General features: G+C 42.6%; 2 protein-coding genes across 2 annotated transcripts in view; one reads left to right on the top strand and one right to left on the bottom strand.

The window, feature by feature from the left end:
- The window catches only part of LOC115551429 (metabotropic glutamate receptor 8), a 96,174-nt gene extending 92,934 nt beyond the window's left edge, over positions 1-3,240 (bottom strand). The window contains exons 1-2 of the mRNA XM_030367149.1: positions 3,080-3,240; positions 1,066-1,876 (exon numbers count right to left, since the gene is read on the bottom strand). Coding sequence (XP_030223009.1) covers positions 1,066-1,629 — 564 coding nt within the window. The 5' untranslated portion in view covers positions 1,630-1,876; positions 3,080-3,240. The remainder of the gene's footprint in view (positions 1-1,065; positions 1,877-3,079) is intronic.
- Positions 3,241-6,868: 3,628 nt separating this feature from the next.
- Positions 6,869-10,238, top strand: LOC115551138 (fibroblast growth factor 4-like). Its single transcript, XM_030366692.1, has 5 exons — positions 6,869-6,883; positions 8,406-8,450; positions 8,514-8,730; positions 9,471-9,574; positions 10,062-10,238. The coding sequence occupies exons 1-5, from the start codon at positions 6,869-6,871 to the stop codon at positions 10,236-10,238; spliced, it is 558 nt and encodes a 185-aa protein (XP_030222552.1).
- Positions 10,239-20,662: the final 10,424 nt, after the last annotated feature.

Genomic DNA, 20,662 nt, shown 5'->3' with positions numbered 1-20,662 from the left:
TTGGACTCTAATGGCCTGTCATATAAAGGCTGTTCATCAGTCTGGGTGAAGGGTTCGTCCACACTGCTTCACGCCACAAACGGTTCTCTGGGGCTCTCTCTCTCTAATGACCAGAGAACGGCAGTGACAGGACCTAGATGCTCCCGTCAGGAAAATGTTCCTGACAAAGGGCTGAGTCAGACAACATGTCGGTGTCATACTGTCCCCAGAGGTGAGACCAGTCAGACCCTTCGGCTGCTATTTCCCATGTTGCATTGGAAATGGTTAAGAGAAAGAACTACATTAAGGCTAAGTGTATTGATAGCCCTATGCAAACCTTCAATATTAGGTGATGTCCGCTGGCAGAAGCAGGAGAATTGGAAAGAACATTAAATGAGCCTTTCAGTGACCTATTGACCCCTTTCTCTTCCCAGTCTAACCATTTGGCAGATGGGGCCCGCCCTTGGAAATGTTTGGTTAGTTCTCCTTTAGGCAAGTATTATGCTGACTCGTACTATGTCAGACTAGCCTGGAAAGCAATCAATGAAGCATTATAATTTTCCAGGCTTCTAATCTGGCTCATAAAACCATAAAGCATCAGTGGAAAGGATTTACAGTCCAGCAGCACCAGCATATAAACGGAAACATTTCACACTTAACAACTGGTCCCGAAACACGGTTTTAGGAAGCTTTTAGGTAATAGCCTGATGGTGCCATGATTGGCCAGGATATAAGGTTTTTTATCTCAACGTATTCAAACAGTTATCGGTATGAATACAGGGAACTCAATCTTTCTGGGTTTAACTACAGGTGAACTGAATCAATCTTTCTGGGTTTAACTACAGGTGAACTGAATCAATCTTTCTGGCTTTGAATACAGGCGATCTAAATCCATCTGTCTGGGTTTGAATACAGGAAATCTAAATCCATCTTTCTGGGTTTGAACACAGGTGAACAGCATCAATCATTGTGGGTTTGAACACAGGTGAACAGCATCCATCTTTCTGGGATAGAATGCAGGTGAACAGCATGCATCTTAATGGTCTTGAACACAGGTGATCCGCATCTCTAAAGGAACGGTGTTACCTTGAACAGGCGGAGGATGTTGGCCACCATGATGGACACCGAGCTGGCCGCCGCCCCGATCACGCCCACCACCTTGTCGGGCTTGGCGAAGATGGGCGGGTCTCCGTTGGCGCAGCGCACGTCGGACCCGTCTCGCTCTATCAGCGCCTGGACGAAGGTGAGCGACTGCTCCAGGGCGTAGGTGTCCCGCGAGCAGGTGTCCAGGACGCGGGCGCCCAGCGTGACGTTGGGCAGCAGGTCCGGGTCCTTGTTGATGAGGTCGATGGCGAACAACATGGCCTCCAGCCGGTGGATGCCCTTCTCCTTCTTCAGCTCGCCGCACGGCACGCCGCGCTCGCCCCGGGCGTGCACGGGGAACAGCCCGCCCAGAATGATGTCACCGTCCAGCCGGATGGAGTGTGCATGCTCCGGCTGGGCCAGCTGGGGCTCGCCCAGTGCCAACTTCTGACTAGAGGAGGAGGAGGAGGAGGAGGAGGTGGTGGTGGTGGAGGAGACCATAGGCAGCAGGAGGACGAGGACGAGGCAGCACAGGGAGCGCCAGGCGTGCCTGGAATCCCTCGCCATGTTGGAGGGGGGGGCAGTGGGATCACAGACTGGGAGGAGGGGTTGACCGAGGGTACTGGGTGTGGTGTTGGGTGGGACTTCTGAGGAAGCAGAACATGGGTGCTCCCCGTCAGATGAGCCTCAGGGCGATGCAGGGGAGGGATTTCACACTTGGGGAGAGCTTGGGTTGGGCTACCAGGGGGACCAGGAAACAACCTCCGGAATCTCTCTCTCTGTGGAACCCAAGGTGTCACATCCTCAATGGGTCCTGTGGAGGAGAAGAAAGCCAATCCGTTCTCATTGTCTTTCTACACATGCATACGTAAGGCGTACACAATCACTATACTTTCGAAATAATGACTACTCCCATTCACTGTGTCCACACATGTGCACACTGCGCACAATCCTGTAAAACCAATAATCATGTAAAGCATAACAGATTTGAAAGTCCGATTAAATTAATTACAACATGGGAAGTGAAGACTAGAAGTTGTCTATATTTTGATATTTAGTGTTGATAATTAGTAAGCAGTACTCAGACAGTGGTCAGTAATATGGAAACCAGCTTCCAAATTTCTCAATGCGTATCATAAAACGGTGAAATTCATAGACTGCGGTCCCCTGTAGGCACATGCCTGAGGGCACACACGAACATGCACACGCACATCGAACGAACACTTAACACCTGCAAACACAGTCTCAACAAGGTATAATATCTCTTTCACACAAGAAACCTAACGTATGGCTCTGAAGGGACGCCACGGTCCCATCGTGCAGCCTTCATTCAACCATGCTGCGTGTATAGACGCTCAGAGATGATTAGGCTGCTCTAAAGCAGTGATCACCTGATCCGCCTATGACAATTAAAAAAAAACTCCCGCATATCTTGATGACGATTTTATAAGAAAAATGAAATGTATTGTCAATGAGTGAGACTCAAAAATAAAAAATAAATGTGATTTTTGTTCATCCTCGGCAATAAATAACCAGCTTCACAGTGAAGAGGGAGCCTGGGGATAATCATTTTAAATGAACAAATCATAGTCTAAGTTTGTGACATGGAGTAAAATGGCCGACCCTATTTTGTATAATTTATCCTGTTAACTAATATTTGAAATGCAAAAAACAACAAACAAATCAACGTAGATCAACGTGAAACAGGCTTGAATCGATTAAACGGCAATTATTGATTTCAGTAGTCGTGTAGATCCTTATGGCATGCTGTGGACTTCATATTCATACTTAACTTCACATTAGTAAGACACCTTGGCTTCCCATATCTTCAAAAATCCCTGGCAGGCAATCCATGAGATCAAAACAGTAACACGAGCTCTTTCATTTCAGTATTGATACAGGAAACAGGTTGCTACAATGTTAATAATATAACACACACACACTGCGTCTAATAATTATCGAGTAGGTGTAAAACGCAACTCTAATGCCCTGTGATGGGTGGAGAAAATGAACCTACCGGTGTCCAGATGAGGTCCCCGCGCGCGCTCACAACCTAAACAAGCGCTCGTGAAGCCCGTGGTGCTGAAAGAACAGCGCGAGGCGAGCGGTAGCGCGCGCGCGTGACCGTCTTTAGCGGAATCTTCCCAAACTCTGGCTGGGTCGCGACAGCTCAGCCTCTCGCGCTCAACTCATCTACTTATAATGGAGACATCTGCAGGTTTGACAACGTAATAAGTTGAATAAGCATGTGGCTGCTTTGTCGATGAAGTTGCTTTGTCGATTAATCTCACTGTGATGTCGTTGTGTTTGTTTGGCCTAAGGACGCTGTCGCCTGCTACATTTGCAAACAAAGTAAAGAAGTAAAGAACAAGAAAAGTAAACAGTAGGCTAATAGTCCTCGTTAACCCTATCTGCAGATGTTTAGGATAAACGAATAGCAAAAAAAACATGTATTTTTAGCAGCCGCAACTAAAATAAAATTGTACTTGAGATTTTAGTGGGATCGATGTTAATGATACCAAAAGTAACTCTGCAGGACACACCGACCACCAAAATAGACTTATGTCGCCTCCTTGTGGTCAATACACCATATTACGACACACGAGCTGTGTGACGAGTAGAGAAGAGAGACCAGTTTAGAAAGACTAAACCTTTGACTCAAGGGTCAAATATAATTCAGATATATGTTCACTTATTTTCAATTACATATTATGGAGGATTTTAAATTAATCAGAATCAACTGAGCACATATATACTTTGTTGCTATCACTCCCTCCAGGTAATAAACGACACCATCGATACTGATAGATTAACTGTTGCTCCTTGTCATCTCAACGTCATCCACAATTATCCACTGCAATATCCACCATCGAACTCGCTGGCTTCACATAACCTTTAGGGAATGAGGTTTCTTCTGCAAAAATACCCAGTTCAAAATACCCCAAAGAAAAAAAACTTCACTCTTCTAAACAACTTAAGAGTGACTTCTCAATTTAACACACAGGGAGTCGGAGAATAACGTTTGCACACGTGCATTGGCGGTTACACCTTAATTGGCTGTTAAAACTTAAAGTGTGCATGTCCCATGGATATTGTGCTTTAGTTCCTACCTAATGTTGCAAACTCAATATTCATTAAGAACAAATTAAACATTAATATATATTATATTATACATATATATATATATATATATATATATATATATATATATATATATATATATATATATATATATATATATATATATGTAGATATATATATATATCTACATATATTTTGTTGTTGTGGGCTTCTTTGTAATAACTCTAATTAATTATTACAATAGTATTAGTACAAAAGTATTACATTTGTATGTGATATATATATATATTAACATGCTAAATAATGCCAGAAATAATATTTATGGCTGTTAAACTTCATGTTGATTTTATTTGGATTGTTCTGAGCCACACATATATAACCTTTGGAGCACAGCAGTCGTGCTCCAATTTATCCACAGTTGGTCACATTATCTAATGAAAGTATCTAGCTCAATCTAATACATAGCTAAGGCTATATATTATAGGCTACATTTACGATGCTAACAATATTTTGTTTAAATTTATAGCAACTGACCTGCCAGTTCATCTAACTAGCTGTTGAATTTGATGTTGAATTTAGGTCTGCGCGATCTCTCCTGAGACATCCGCTCCCTGAGCGCGGCTGAGCCTCCATGTGATCCGGAGAATAGGGGTGCTGGCTGTGGTCCTGGTGCTGCAGCCCCTCGGGCCGTATCTGCACAGCAAAAGGTTCCCGGTCCCACCGACCATGCTCCCCTCCTGGCTCCTGATCCTCAAGCAGCCCGGGGGCCAGTCGGCCCGATGGCTGGAGGCTCTTCAGGAGTGTGACTTTGACGCCCAGCATCGCGCGGGGGGCCTCACCACGGGTCCCCGACAGCGCGGGGCTACGTGTCCCCGACGGTGACGGCTGTCCAGTCCACCGGCGATGCAGAGGGGGTGGCTCCCGCTGACCGCGCCCCAGTTGGAGCAGAAGCAGCAGCAGGCCGACGGCACCCTGGCACTGGGCTGAGGGGCTGGCTGGAGGCGGGGCAGCACCCCGACTGGACACGAGGTGCCTGAGGGGAAGGCCTACCACTCCCAACGGGCTGCGTCATGCTCCACGATGGGGGGGTGTACCGGAGGTCGCGGGACCTCAGGGGTAAGGGGTGCTGCTGCCTCGTGTGCTTCATCCGCAGGTCCTCTAGATTGTCCACGGCTCGGTGAGGGCGGGGCACTACGGGGAACTGCCCTGACGCTGCCTCTCCTCCGGGGGCAGTTACATTGGCCTGGCTGTTGACCGACCCAGCGCTCCTCCTCGACAGTACCTGGTGGGGGCCCCAGATGGGGAGAGTCGGGGTGGAGGTCCTGGGGCCATTTCCGGTCACTGACTTGGCATCCGTCCTTGTGGCCATGGACTACTGCATGGAAATGCCGGAGGCGTATGCGGCGCCGGACCAGATCGCCGCCGCCACCGCAGAGAGGCTGGGGGAGGAGATGTTCGCTTCGGAGGTTCCCACAGCGACCAGGGACGGAAATTCGAACGCATGAGGAAGGGAGTTTCCCCCAAACTCCGCAGCCACTGGCAGGGGCCTGGCAAGATCATCGAACACATTCCACTGGGTGGCTCCTCTGCCGTCAGCCTTCCTGGGGGGGCCCCAGTGGCCTCTCCATCGGAGCCGGCCCCCCGGAACACTTGAGGAACTTTGTGCTGGGGGATGGGGCTGTCAGGGACGACTTGGGTGGGGGCTGTGTGGCGATCAGTGCTGTGGTCACTCGCGTTCCAGGTCTCCGCAGGGGCTCCTGGGAATGGTTGGGGCCATCTGAACAATCAGACTATTGGGACTTATGCTATATGGATGCCCTCCTGGTTCTGGTTCACGGGGGTGGGGTCGGCTTGAGCGACACCTGCACCGAGGTACCTCCGTCTGCGGGGTAGACTTTGTGTTGTTCCATTGTTATATGTTCCATTCAAATGAAGACAGCTCGTAGTCGTGCGGTGCATGTGGCACGGTAGTCTGGGTATTCTCTTACCGCAAGGCTGTGGTCGGGCTACTGCCAGTGCCGGCCCTGAACAATTTGGTTCCTAGGCTTCGCAGCCCAAGGGCATACTATAGGAGTGTGTCCGGCAGTGGTGGGTGGGTTCACAGAAAGAGTGGGGTCTGGGCCCCCCCAGGGAAACGCAAACACCAATTGGCTCCTATGCCATGTCACAGCCAATATCATCACCAATCATTGTGACAATAAAAACAGTATTAAAGAAATAAGTGACTTGAAAATATAAATACAATATAAAAGGTATTACACATATTAAGATGTTAACAAAACCAGTGCATTCGGCAACCCTGAAAATAGGGCCTATTTAACAGGCAATGTATGTAGATATGTTGTTGTGGGCTTTTTTGTAATATTTCAAATTAATTAATACAATAGTATTAGTACAAAAGTATTACATTTGTAATAGAAAACAAAGAAAATCATCTATTCGCCTCTACCGCAAATGCCACGGTGCAGGCCTGCCTACTGCAACCACAGCAATAGAAAATAATAATGGTTATTATTTTCCTCTCCATCAATAGGCTAGGCCTCTAGATGTATACTATATAAATGAGCGTCAAAGCTGATGAGGCCTACCACAAGTTTATTCACAAGGTTGCTATTGAGTGTAGGCCTACTTTCAGCTCTCTCAGAATGCAATCAATGTTTGTGCTTTCAGGGTTAAGACCTTGCCAAAAGTTTAGTTCAATAACATCTGAACAACTTGGGAAAGAATGATGATTGTGCTTGTGCGCGTTCAGGATTCAAATGGGATCCTATCAATTGACCTTTCACTCAAGCACACACGCTCACACACACACAAACACTGTAAATACCTGGAGATGTTTACACCCTCCGAGGTGCCCAGTGATTCTCTGACGCAACAGTCAGCCTACATTAGCTTCTACCCCACGCCTGTGTGTGGGTATGTATACATGTGTGTGTGTGTGTGTGTGTGTGTGTGTGCGTGTGTGTGAGAATGTGTGTGTGCGTGTGTATGTATGTATGTATGTATGTATGTATGTATGTATGTATGTATGTATGTATGTATGTATGTATGTATGTGTGTGTGTGTGTGTGTGTGTTTGTGTGTGTGTATGTATGCGTGTGGGTATGTATGTATGTGTATATGTTGGTTTGTGGGTGGATTTGTGTGTATGTATGTCTTTGAGTCTGTATGTATGCACGTGTATGCGTGTGTGTTTGTGTGTGTGTGTGTGTGTGGGTGTGTGTGTGTGTGTGCATTTGTGTGTGTGTGTATGTATATACGTGGGTCTGCATGCATGCATGTGAATGTGTGTATGTGTGTGTTCGTGTGTGTGTGTGTGTGTGTGTGTGTGTGTGTGTGTATGTGTGTGAGTGTGTGTGTTAGTGGGGGGGCTTGTATGTATGCTTTTGTATATGTGAGTGTGTGTGTGTGTGTGTGTGTGTGTGTGTGAGTGAGTGTGTGTATGTATGCGTGTGGGTATGTGTGTGTATCTGTGTGCGTGTATGTGTCTGTGTGTGTGTGTGTTTGTAAGTGTGTGTGTGGGGGGGGGGGGTTTGTATGTATGTATATATCTGTGCGTGAGTGTGTGTGTATGTATATGTGTGGCTCTGTATGTATGTGTGTGTGTGTGTGTGTGTGTGAATGTGTGTGTGTGTGTGTGGGTGTGTGTGTGTGTGTGTGTATGTATGTAAGTTGCACGCCAGTATAGGGTAGCAGTGGGTGTGATGTTATTGCCTTTTTTTTTAGCAATCTTGAGAAAACTTTAAAATAATTTATTAATTATTTTTTGTATTCTAAAGTAGGCTGCCTTTCGGATGCAGATGCCACAAAGGCTGGAGGTGCATGTGCAATTGATTTGAACTCCGTACGCCGGTGACAGCAGTGCGCATCACCAGGACATCACGCTGCGGCGGGGAGGTCGTCATCGTGGGAAGAGTACGTCACCGGACCACTAACTTGGGGGCCTCAACAGCAGGTAGTCTGTGATGTCATACTTTAACACAGTGCATATATAGGCATGATAACCACATGCCTATAGCTTGTTTCAAAATAAGAGAACAATTGCTGGATATTTCTCGCGCATTTTCAGGACTTTGTCTCACTAGAAATAACCTCGCACAAGTATTACTCTAATAATATTTGCAGTCATAGCCATACTATTCTCCAACCATATACCTGTATATATAAACCAAATTTTATTTCAAAGAGGACAAAGAGGACGTTAAGGATCTATTTAAAAGTTTGTTTGTTTTTTTAACAAAGAGATTGGTTTGTGGTGGAAGTCTATCCAAATGTCCCTGCTTCCTTTGCTCATCTGTGGACTCCTGGTCCAATGTTGGTCTTCTGCCGCTTTCCCATTGGTCAGAACGACCTCCAACGTCACAGTGGAGAGCAGACTGGGACAACCCGATACCCCACCGTGCAACGGCTCTCAGGCTTGGACATGGGGATGTCAGTGGGACCAAGGTGATCGGTTGGCTAAGGATGGAGAACACCTCATGGGAATTAAGAGACACAGGAGGCTGTTCTGCCAAGTGGGTATCGGCTTTCATATCGTGGTCCTGCCAGACGGAAAGATTACTGGAGTTCACAGAGTAGACAGATACAGTAAGCCGCTTTCTTTGCAACTTTTGTTTTTCTAGCCATGTATAGCCAATGCGTTTAATAATTCATAATTTTGGTTGAATTTGTGTAATTGGTGTTTTGAAATATAGGCCAACAACTGTATGTACTGGATATGTTTAACTCTGAAAGTATTAAAGTTCGAAAGTACTGGAGCCATAGCATTTCGCAGGGACTTCCTAGTCAAATTAATTTCAATATTGCAGTCTTTCAAAAGTACCACAACTTATTTAATGTAGTTTAACTAAACCTGTTTGCTATCACCATTTTACAAGCGTCTTACAGATGAAGAAATGTGCCTCCGCAGCACATTTCTTCTTCTTCACCTGATCGTTTCGGAAAGTATTTTACAAGCCACTGCTTGGGTACCAGTCACATAGCAGCACTGATCTGAATCACGCAGTTGCAATCATGACACAAATTATTTGTATACGGTCTCAACTTTAGAGAGAATTTTGTTTTGTTGGTGTTAAGGTGATCAGATTTGTAGATTTCACTCTGTACTTAATGCTCTATCAATCACAATGCATGATTTAAAGACTTTTTAAATGGACCATTTAAAGGTTGTACACAATTATACATGCTGAACAAAAGAAAGAATGAAATCTTCGTCTTGAGATCTATGAACCTTGGTGGTTCAGGTATTCAGAATATTTAAACATGTGTTTTTTAATGACATGTATGGGCCAGACACGATTTAGTTTGTGACTCTGCTCTCCCCCCAGGTCTGTTGGAAATGTCCCCTGTGGAGAGAGGTGTGGTGACGCTTTTTGGTGTGAGGAGTGGACTCTTCATCGCCATGAACAGCAGTGGACATCTCTACAGCTCAGTAAGGACCTTCTTCAATATATTCTTCAAACAGACAGACATCACAGTTTGTGATGTTACTCTGTATGTTCTGATGGTTCTGTAGTTAAGGTCCAGAGTGTAATGTTACTCTGTATGTTCTGATGGTTCTGTAGTTACAGTCCAGAGTGTGATGTTATTCTGTATCTTCTGTAGGTCCACTACGGTCCAGAGTGTGATGTTACTCTGTATGTTCTGTAGGTCCACTACGGTCCAGAGCGTGATGTTACTCTGTATGTTCTATAGGTCCACTACGGTCCAGAGTGTGATGTTACTCTGTATGTTCTGTAGGTCCACTACGGTCCAGAGCGTGATGTTACTCGTATGTTCTATAGGTCCACTACGGTCCAGAGCGTGATGTTACTCTGTATGTTCTATAGGTCCACTACGGTCCAGAGTGTGATGTTACTCTGTATGTTCTATAGGTCCACTACGGTCCAGAGCGTGATGTTACTCTGTATGTTCTATAGGTCCACTACGGTCCAGAGTGTGATTTCAGAGAGCAGCTCCTGGCCAACCACTACAACGCCTATGAGTCTGCAGCCCATCCCGGGATGTACATCGGCCTCAGCCGGACGGGCAGGACCAAGAGAGGCGACCGTGTGACTCCGACCATGAGCGTTACGCACTTCCTGCCCCGGTTATGAGGATTCAGCACTTTCCTCGTGCCAGGCAACCACCACGGCAACCATGCACTTTTTACCGCCTTAATCCAATTCAATGTAAAAGCTTTAAAATAAAATGTTGTATTCTGACGTTTGTAAGGATAGGGGAATACTTTTGTCTGCGTGAATAGTAAAATCATACAAACAAGTCTGCTTTCTTAAAGTTTAAATAAAATGTATACATTTAATGTTCGGCTTCATGTGTCATTGTATAAGTATACCCCTTTTAGTAATATTCAAGAAAATATTCAGAACACGAACAAACATACGCCATTGAAGGATTGGTAATTGTAAAGCAGTTTTGTTGTTAAATTTCAGTTCACTTGTGAGCTAACATTTGCAGTCAAAACAAAAAAAGAAATTTAAAATGTTGCAACTTCTGTTTACATGGTATAGAAGGTCCACTTTTGGTGTGAGCACCAGGATCGTTAACGTCTAATTCATTAAGGTTGTGTACCATTCTTCTCATTCTCTGAAGGAAGAATGAATTCAAAATGCTAATAAATAAAGTTTTAGATAGATTGTTTGTTATGGATAGAAAGTTGGTAGGCCTACAAACATGAACACATTACTTGAATATAATCAATCCCTTTACTCATTCAACCCTCATTAGGTTAAATAATTATGAGTTGAACACCTAATGCTCCATATGCTGCTTTACGAGACATTGAATCCCCCAGACAAATACCCAGGGATATATGTCGATATAACTCGAACCATATTAACAGTAAAACAGCAAAGTTATTATTATATGGACTCTACTGCCTTTACATCTATTTATCTAATTGAGTGCATATTTTAAAGGTCAACATTAAATAAGATTATGCACAGGAACCTTGATAAAACGTTCTAAAATGGTTTTCGGCCATCAAAAAATAAATTATAATAACTTGATCATCAAAGTAATTAAATCGGTAGTCAGTATGTTAAGTTGTGGCAGTATAAATGTAGATCTACAACGAATTCATTATTTACTTCTCTGTTTTCAAAAGTCGTTCTGCTATCCAGCTACTTTAGCAGAGGCGCATTGCATCATGTTCATTGCAGTGAAATTGTAGTTATACGTTTTCCCCGCATGGGGGTGCTGCCACTTAATGTATCTGCACAACACTCATTTAATTTCAGAGTATCAAAACCCGGTCCCTTTAAAATCGTGCTTTTCCTGTTGTTAATGTATTTTAGAAGCTTACCCGTGAATACACATGTTTTCTTTTGGCGCTGCACTACTCTAAAGAAAGCGTTTATTTAGTATTCTGGGGGCAACAAATTGGCCTGTGCTCCTTCGCAGTACCGCCACTTGACTCTGTGTTATGCGCTAGTGGTCCCTGACTGTGTCGTGCCACGGAAACGCGGGAAATCCTTACGCCTGTCTGACTTATCAGAAAGTGTGCTTCGTTAGCTGCTAAGCTCATGGCAGAGGAAGCAGTCAAGAGACCACTGTTGCACTTGGATGCAAAAAAACACGAAGAAAGAGATTAATTCCCAATGTTTCCGAAATAACATAATCTCATTTATGACCAAACACCCCGTATAAATAATAAACTATTATTAGAATTATTATTATTATTATTTCTCAGTCAAACGTGCATCCATTTGAAATATTATTTTACGTCTAACTCATCTAAGCATGCATAACTTCTACACCTTATCTTTCAGAACCACATCGTTTTTGTTTGGGGTCGCCAGCAGCTGGAATATGCTGGTTTTGTCGTTTCTCACTTATTTGTCTGATTTCCGCTTTAATACACATTTCTGTTAAATGGGCAATGAAAAAATTGTATTTCCGCAAATGTCTTCAGCCTACATGATTAAATGATATGGTGAGCTGAAAGCGCACTTCTATGGTTCGGTTACCATTTAAAGTTCCACAATAAATAGTAGGCTAATATTGAATAAATATACTTTTAACCATTTTTAATTGAGCCTTCCGGGTCGGCCTGCTACCACTAGGTGCAGCCTGGCTTACCATTAGAGGTGCTGCAGGGCCACCCAAGAGGACAGCACGTGTGAAATTATTTAATTAAGTAGCCTAATTCGGCGTAAATTAATTAAATCACTTTTTTACATTGTGTCTCCTATTTTTAGATCTAGCTCTGTATTATGCCAGCACTTTATTCATTCATAGCCTACAAGGATGAACAATGGTGTGTTGATCTAAACCGACTCTCAGAGATATATTTTTTAAAAGGACAAGGAATATTTGGAATAAAAAAGGGCTGTATGCTTAGTTTGGCTACAGCTTTATGCTGCCTTATTATTCTTTCATATTTTTTATTCGAGACAGGATAAATTCACCTTATAGTAGGGTATTTGTAAAGGGTACTTTGCTTGTTACTTTCTATTTGTTATCTCTTACTGTGTCTCCTCCAACAGTCGAATGGGTTATTGTTGGTATCGGGTATTCCTACTCTTCGCCCTCCACAAATATATATATTTTATAAAAACTGGTAAATAATCTTTATTTATTGTTTCTCAAAATGTACAAAAACGACCAGTCATTTTTATAGATCCTACAGAAAGAATAAAATGATAATCTGCAGATGGAAAGCTGATATGATAAAGAGCCTTTTGCTGCTTCAAGGTGCCTGCCCTCTCTATCTCTGTCTACCTTTACCATTTTCTTTCACAAAGTTAAGTTTGAAGTAGAGTGAGAGAGAGAGAGACAAACACAGAGACACAAAGAGAGAAAGAAAGCTAGAGAGAGAACTAGGGAAAGAGAAAAAGAGAGAAACACATACACATATTCACAGAGGTAGAGAGAGAGAGAGAGAGAGAGAGAGAGAGAGAGAGAGAGAGAGAGAGAGAGAGAGAGAGAGAGAGAGAGAGAGAGAGAGAGAGAGAGAGAGAGAGAGAGAGAGAAATATATTCTCATAGTGTCAACTTCTAGCTGCCTACAAAACTCAAACATGTAATCCAGAGATACATCAAGGAAGTAACATGGTTGCATCAGAAATAATAAGTACATTTTCTGCAGTGTTTATCAAAGCCGCTCAGATGTATCAAAAGGAAAATAAGTTTTAAATAAACAGAAATTATTTTCTCCAATAAACTAAAGTATAATATAAACCATTGAGATTAATTATCCCATGGTTGCTCTGTTGATTTTGGGATAATTGGAGTGGAACAATATTATATTATATTATAGATATATAGATTACAAAACAAGGAAAACTCCTGCACACAAATTCCATGTTGAATATGGATATGTTCACAACAGCATAATGGGGGACAGGATATAGTTAACAGATACACACATTTCTGTGATTAAAATGGAAGTTTGATCAAAAACATTGGCAATGAGACTCTCATTAGCAGTTCCAGCTGCTCTCTTAATCGTTAATCCTTAATCATAAACTAAAAAGTTAAATGTAGAAAGTGATAAAATAATGGAGCAAATATATAGCGGGTAGGATAAGAGGTTAATTATTTGGTAGCGCGAGTGTTAGGGTTTCCCCCCATTAATTTCCTGCCTGTTCACGGTTATGTTACACCCCCCGAAACACACTTTGAACGTGTGTCTGGAAGTGAGTGAGAGAGAGGAGAGAGACAGACTGAGGCACACATTCAGAGAGGACGGGAGCTAATGTTAACCTCTTAGTGTTTGCAGCTAGCAGCCTGGCCTATTAACAGAAACACCTCACCGGGGACTCCCCAAGCTCATCTCAATAACACAGGATGGAGACGTGGGCCTTGCTCTCTTCATTACAGGTCATGCTCATTTGCATCATTTACATCACTTCTTATGATCTGAAAAAAAAAAAGGTCTGATAAAGATAGCACAGATTAGGGTGAACAAACACAATAGGGAAATATTAGCAGATCATACATCAGTGTGACTATCTAGCTCTATATTTCAGATAGGCAGATTATAAACAAGAGAATTTCTATCCTGACTTGGCTTTAATAATAGAAGGGTAAACTTCAAGTTTAGGCTAAGCGTTTGATAAGAACGCTATTATTCTGGGCTTTGTATCGTTACACTTCTTAATACAAACAACTAAGGTAAATAGGCTCCATTACATCCGCTCTCTATCCCATATGCAGCACCTGTTTTACTTCACCACAAGCACTTCAGCCACCTCAATGAGGCCTTGAGGACATGTGTCCCCGTGTGAGGTCTCTCACACATTAGGTGGCATTTGCCAATAACTACACCGCAAAAAAGTAAGTATATTATTAAAATGGTCATACAATGATGATCAGTGACAAACAGACAGATTTGCTTCATACAAGTCTAACCTCACTCACTAAGTCTTCTTATTTTCCAGACTCTGGATCAAGGTGGACTTACACATGGGAACATTGGGAACATAGGACATGAAGTGAGAACGCTAACATGACTTTCAATCACCAATATTCCTATAATACAACATCAGAATGCCCTGAAAATTAGTTGGCTTCTTTGAGTTGTGTGAGTTCATGTTCTCCACACACAATAATAGGGGATATAATTTGTGAAAAACAAAATTGCCTCTGCTCAACACCCTGGTAGAGGGGAGAAGGCAAGATGGGCAGTTTGAGAAGATGGGCAGGTAAATTGGTTTGCGAGCAAAACTAGCAAACCAATTGACCCTGTGAGTAATGAGGTTCTTTCTTTGACAGAAACATGTGTCAATACTTGAACTCAAGCTCTTTCTCTGCACTGTTCCTCTACTCCCAACACAATCTCCTCTCCACTTATATCCATCCACCTTCTTTCTAGCAGCGGCCAATGTCTTTATGATTGGAGTAGTGGCATCGTGTCACAGAGAGACAGTCTCTTAACGCTGACAGCTAACCGGTAATTACAGGCAATTATAGGAAAGGACAATAATTACACAGTGAAAAGAGGGCCATCATATCAGTGGACGAAGAATCCTCAATGTGTTCTTAGAAGTAAGTTGAAAATATTGCACAGTTTAAAGGAAATAATACATTCCCTCTTTTCCAATATTTTGCAAAATCACAGATTTACTCTTAGGAGATTGACAATAAACCTACCAGTGGAAATATGAAGATTGTCTTCTGGCAGAGCATCAGCAAAGTGCGTGGCGTGCTCTGATTGAGCCTGCAGTGAAACCGCCTCCTTTGTTAGAAGCACAGCAATTTTGTAATCACACATATAAACATTCACACTTGACACTTGAGAAACATTTAAAAGGGCATTACCCAACTCAGATTAAACATACAATTGTCTGATAATGCATTGATTGACGGAACACAAAGGGGAGTTTTCAATGACTGAACTCAGAGCCTGACTATAAACCATAGGTGTATGGATTGTGATCCAACTTTGACCATGATGTCATCACTAGGGGTCTAAATGGAAGCCAATAACCAAACACACAAATACGTTGTTTATGACAGGTGCAGTCTGTCCGGTGTCCTCATCCGGTGCAGTCGGATAAGGATACTGGTCCAAATGTTCACATTTCATTGCAATTAATTATTGTGTATTTATATATACTACTTCAAGGTTAATAGTGGAGATTTGTTTGTTAAGAGCTCTCAATTTCACTCGCAAAAACATCATTTTACAAAGAGGTTCCTGTAACTAAGCAACATGCACAGGACACACACACACACACACACACGCACACACTCACACACACACACATACACACACACACACACACACACACACACACACACACACACACACACACACACACACACACACACACACACACACACACAGCATTGTATTTTCCAAAGATAAAGGAGAAGACTACCTGGTATCCCTAACAAGTTTTGAGTTTACTGATGTGCGTAATTATCCTGTCATGCCACAGCTTTAATAAGAAGTGTTATTAAAGATGTAGGTCTAACACTCAACCCTCACGGCTGTGTCTTTTGATAATCATACATGGCTCCCAACATGTTGAACGTGTCATCTCCTTGGTGGGTTTAAAGTGTTGGGGTTTCATTGTGTTCTTCTTGTGTCAGTTGTAATGAAGTTCATGGGTGAGGAGAACGTGTTCACCCTGTGTGGTGAGTGACAAACTGTACGGTTTGATTGAGAAGGCTGATCTCTCGCTGAGATTGTCCAATGGTCATATCTTGGTTCACAGATGAAAAACTGTGTCTGGACATCTGAACAACCCTATAACAATGGTTATCATGTATGGTTATTCAAAAAAAAAAAATACATATACTATATATGAATAAAACTGTAAATATAAAAATAAAAAAATGCACAAAACTAAATCGGATTTAGATCTCAGACAAATTTTCATGCGATTCAGATAAAATAAATGGCCAATAATGCAAAGTAACGTTCTGTACAGATGAAGATTAGATTGTCGGACCCTTCAGAAGCCAGTATATTGTTAGAGAACAAACTTGTTCTTATGTATAAGTGCATGAGAAACAAAATAACTTACAAAAATGTCTTCCTTCAAGAACCACCCGGACCAAGTGTTAAAAAAAAGATAGATTGAACGTTTAAATAAGATATGAATTGGACTGGTTTGATTCTCTGTATCCCAGAGCGGAAGATTAAATATTTAATTAGAACACAATTTACACCACAGGAAATTAGACAAATAAATCTAGTCCTTCATCTAAACATTTTCAAATAGCCATTGCAAGGCATCCTTCCAACGCATGCACGCAGGCACGCACACGGACACACACACAAACACCCACTCACACACGAAAACACACACACACACACACACACACACATCTCATCTGAGAACAAATGAGCAGTCAAGTACCCAGCAAGTCCTCTTGCCACCCCAAAGATCTCACCCCATTTCTACTTCTTATGTGCCCCAACCTTCACTCATCACACACATCAGAGTTTAGGCATGCCCAGTAGCATTCCAGGATATTGCATTGGAAATTGTCTAAACAATTGCAAAAAGATAATTTCAAGTAAAGTCGAAAACTTAACCAGAGACCCTCTCTGCCAATGGATAATAAAATAACAGATTTTCTCTAAGGATGGACTTCACTCCTTTATTACAGCGGTTAACAATCAAAAAGTTCTTAGGCAAGAATATGTTGTCATTACAATTCCCCACAAACCACTTATTATAAATCATTACCCGAATCATTACCAAAGATCATATTTTCTGCTTTGTGATCTTTACTGCTTCTGGTATGATCTTCAGTTCATCATTCCATTGTAACATGACAAAGAAAGCAATCAGTGTGGGATATATATCGAGCACTACCAAGAAGCATTTCAGCAGGTGAGCAGAGTTTGTTCCTCAAACTATCACCTGACAAGGCTGCATGTGGGAACAGGGGTTTTATAATCCTACTGAATAGAAGGTGCATTCAATGAATGGCTGTTTTTTTTTAATCATCAACATAAGTGCATTTTTACAGAATAGAATGGCTGAAGGAGATACGTAGAAATTAGGTTTAGTTCTCCACTCTCCAAATCGGTCCCATTTTCTCATACGCCTTTTATACTTCCAATTAATACAAAATTAACATTTAACCAAGACGGTTATCAGGCTGTGTATATTTGTGTTTATGTGTAGAAAATATTAGGTGTAGCCATATGCGTGTCCACTGAGTAGGAGAGCAATTTTAATTGAGCTGTTCTTTTGATCCAGCCGTGTTTATTAGTGGGTGAAAGTCACATTAACCTTTCCAACAGCCCTGACATTTCCCTCTATCCTCAATGGAGAATTAAAGACTATCAAAAAGTCATTAGGGAAATGGACTGCTTTTTTGGATGGTCAGACATTAGAGACTGCAAGACCAAAGTGGGGATTTTTCGCAAGTCAGCCTTAATTAATGGAAAGTACAGCACAGTACCTTCTTGTTCACATTCAAGCTAAAAGACCCTTTGGGTTCCATGTGTGGGATAAAGAGCCATATGTGGGATGTACTGTTGTGGTTCTGGATCACGTCTTTCAAAAAATGAAGACTATGGGGAATTGGTAGCATCTGGCACAAAGCCCATTTTCATGCACATGGCAAATATTTGATACACACAATACTACTCATCTGAAGATGCTAGCCACTTCCTCTGAATGTTGTCACTTGGACATGATGATGGGGACAGCGAGGCCAGAGAAGCTAATCCTCAGGCCATGCAGCTGTGAGAACAACTAGACATTACCCGTGAGACCACAAGGGGAGGGCGCCCTTCACATACGAGTGAGGGACAAGGTGAGGAAACTCCTTCCTGCTTTCGAGGGCCCATATTTTGTTGATGATCTGATTGACTGCATTTAAAAGGGCCAGAGATAGAATGCTGAGATGGTCCAACATAACAGGCTCAAAGCCTTCTCATTCTTCTCCGGTGCCACAGGACATCAGCACGACCGCCTGTAGTGGGGATGAGTGGACACCCGTTCTTGATCCAGACCAGACTGGTGGGACGTGTCATCGAGGGCTAAAAGCCTCAACCAAGACCCTTTGCTGTTTAATATAGCCTGTCATCTTCCAATATCCAGACCAGTGTGGCTAACCAATTATTAATTGATAAAATGTCCTAACATTACACTGTAGTTGGTTTTGTCTTATGATTAACGCTGCTTTTAGTCATTCCTGCCATTGTGTGTTTATTGTCAGTCAAGATTATGTTGTTTAGTCCTCTTGTATTTTTAGGCTATAGCTTTTCTTTTGGGGCTGGGTAACTTAATTCACAATATTGCCTGCCTGTTATTGATTATGCATATTTTCTGTATATAGGATAAATAACCAATTTCTTCCAGGCCCACCGACACTCTGACTTTGAAATTTCTTAAAAAATGATGTTTTTTTGTGATCTTATTATTATTATTTAAAGTATACCAGATCACAGCATTAGCCTTTGCACCTTTTGCCAATCGCTTCCTACTCTCTCCAAGTTATAACATTAAACTTGGAGAGTTTAATTAAACACCAAGTAGACCTTACATCATCCTAATAATATACAGTACATATGGATATGACTACAGAACATGTATAAGTTCCATGAGTAAATAACATTTGCACAGACTAGACACCTTGTTATGTCACCATAGTGAGTACAGTAGTTTAATTACTGCTCCTTAAATATAGCAAGATTATTACATGTTCCTGAATTAACTTGAGATTAATTCTTTCGCTTTGGACATATGTGCCAAATGACAGTTAATAATCAATAGACAGTTACAGGTATTTTTTAATACTAAGTTAAGTCGATGGGTTTGAGTCCTGCATTATGGAGGTAATTATTTTAATCATATATGTATATAAACATATATATATATATATGTGTGTGTGTGTGTGCATGTGTGTGTCAGAGCGCATGTGTGTGTCAGCGCACGTGTGTGTGTGTGTGTGTGTGTGTGTGTGTGTGTGTGTGTGTGTGTGTGTGTGTGTGTGTGTGTGTGTGTGTGTGTGTGTGTGTGTGTATACCTCTGTATTCCACCAGTGAAAATAACTGTCTATCTCCAAGATCCCGGGCAGATGTCTGCTTTTGTGTTCCTCTACATTATAATTAATTGGCCATCCTGAAGCCCAGCACACTGCAGTCCGCCATCTCTCCCCAGCACTGCTGGGGGTCACACTCATGATGATGGCTGGGGAGGGCAGGGGGGGGGACAAAGAAAAGGGGCCAGGGAGGAGAGGCACAGAGAGAGAGAGAGTGTGTCTCTGAGAGATGGAGACAGATGAGAGGGAGGTAGGGTAGGGTTTGAATTAAAGAAACTGGGGGAATTGAGTCTATAGTAGAATGATGACAGGGGTCACAGAGTGCTAATAGCCCCCTGAGACACACACACACACACACACACACACACACACACACACACACACACACACACACACACACACACACACACACACACACACACACACACACACACACACACACACACACACACACAGACACACTCACACACTGTGACAGAGAACAACAGAAAGGAGAGTGTGAGCATAGTTCTGTCAAATTCATCCTCAAACACTGGTCCATTCCCAAATACACACGTACGCATGCATGCACACACACGCACACAGACACACACACACACACACACACACACACACACACACACACACACACACACACACACACATAAACACAAACACCTGCACATACATACACACACATACTAGCGGCACACGCGCACACCTGCACACACACAAACACACACACACACACACAGTACTCACACTCACAGAAATCAGTCAAGTGGAAGAAAAAAAGATTGTGTGAAAAAGCGCACAACTGGCAGAATAATCAGATCAGATAGTATCACTGTCGAACACAATCGCTCTCATTCTCCGCCACTCATGCACGTCATCTAAAAACATTTGCTCCGTACACACTTAGTTTCTCAAAGTCAATTCGCGCAGAACCCCTCCTCAATCACTTTCCCTCCCTCTCTCTCTTTCTCCCTTGCACCCTCCCTCTCTCTCTCCCTTCATCGAACCCCCCCCCCCCCCCCCCCCCCCCACACACACACACACACACACACACACACACACACACACAC

This window comes from Gadus morhua, chromosome 9 (genome assembly GCF_902167405.1).
Source record: "Gadus morhua chromosome 9, gadMor3.0, whole genome shotgun sequence".
Lineage (NCBI taxonomy): Eukaryota > Metazoa > Chordata > Actinopteri > Gadiformes > Gadidae > Gadus > Gadus morhua.
Note: the sequence above shows the minus strand (reverse complement) of the source record. Positions and strands in the feature narration are given on the sequence as shown.

Bases quoted from the DNA above. Each gene is read 5' to 3' on its own strand.
- LOC115551138 (XM_030366692.1), top strand. The intron at 8,731-9,470 runs GTAAGCCGCTTT...CTCTCCCCCCAG, and splicing joins TCACAGAGTAGACAGATACA to GTCTGTTGGAAATGTCCCCT. The intron at 9,575-10,061 runs GTAAGGACCTTC...TATGTTCTATAG, and splicing joins GTGGACATCTCTACAGCTCA to GTCCACTACGGTCCAGAGTG.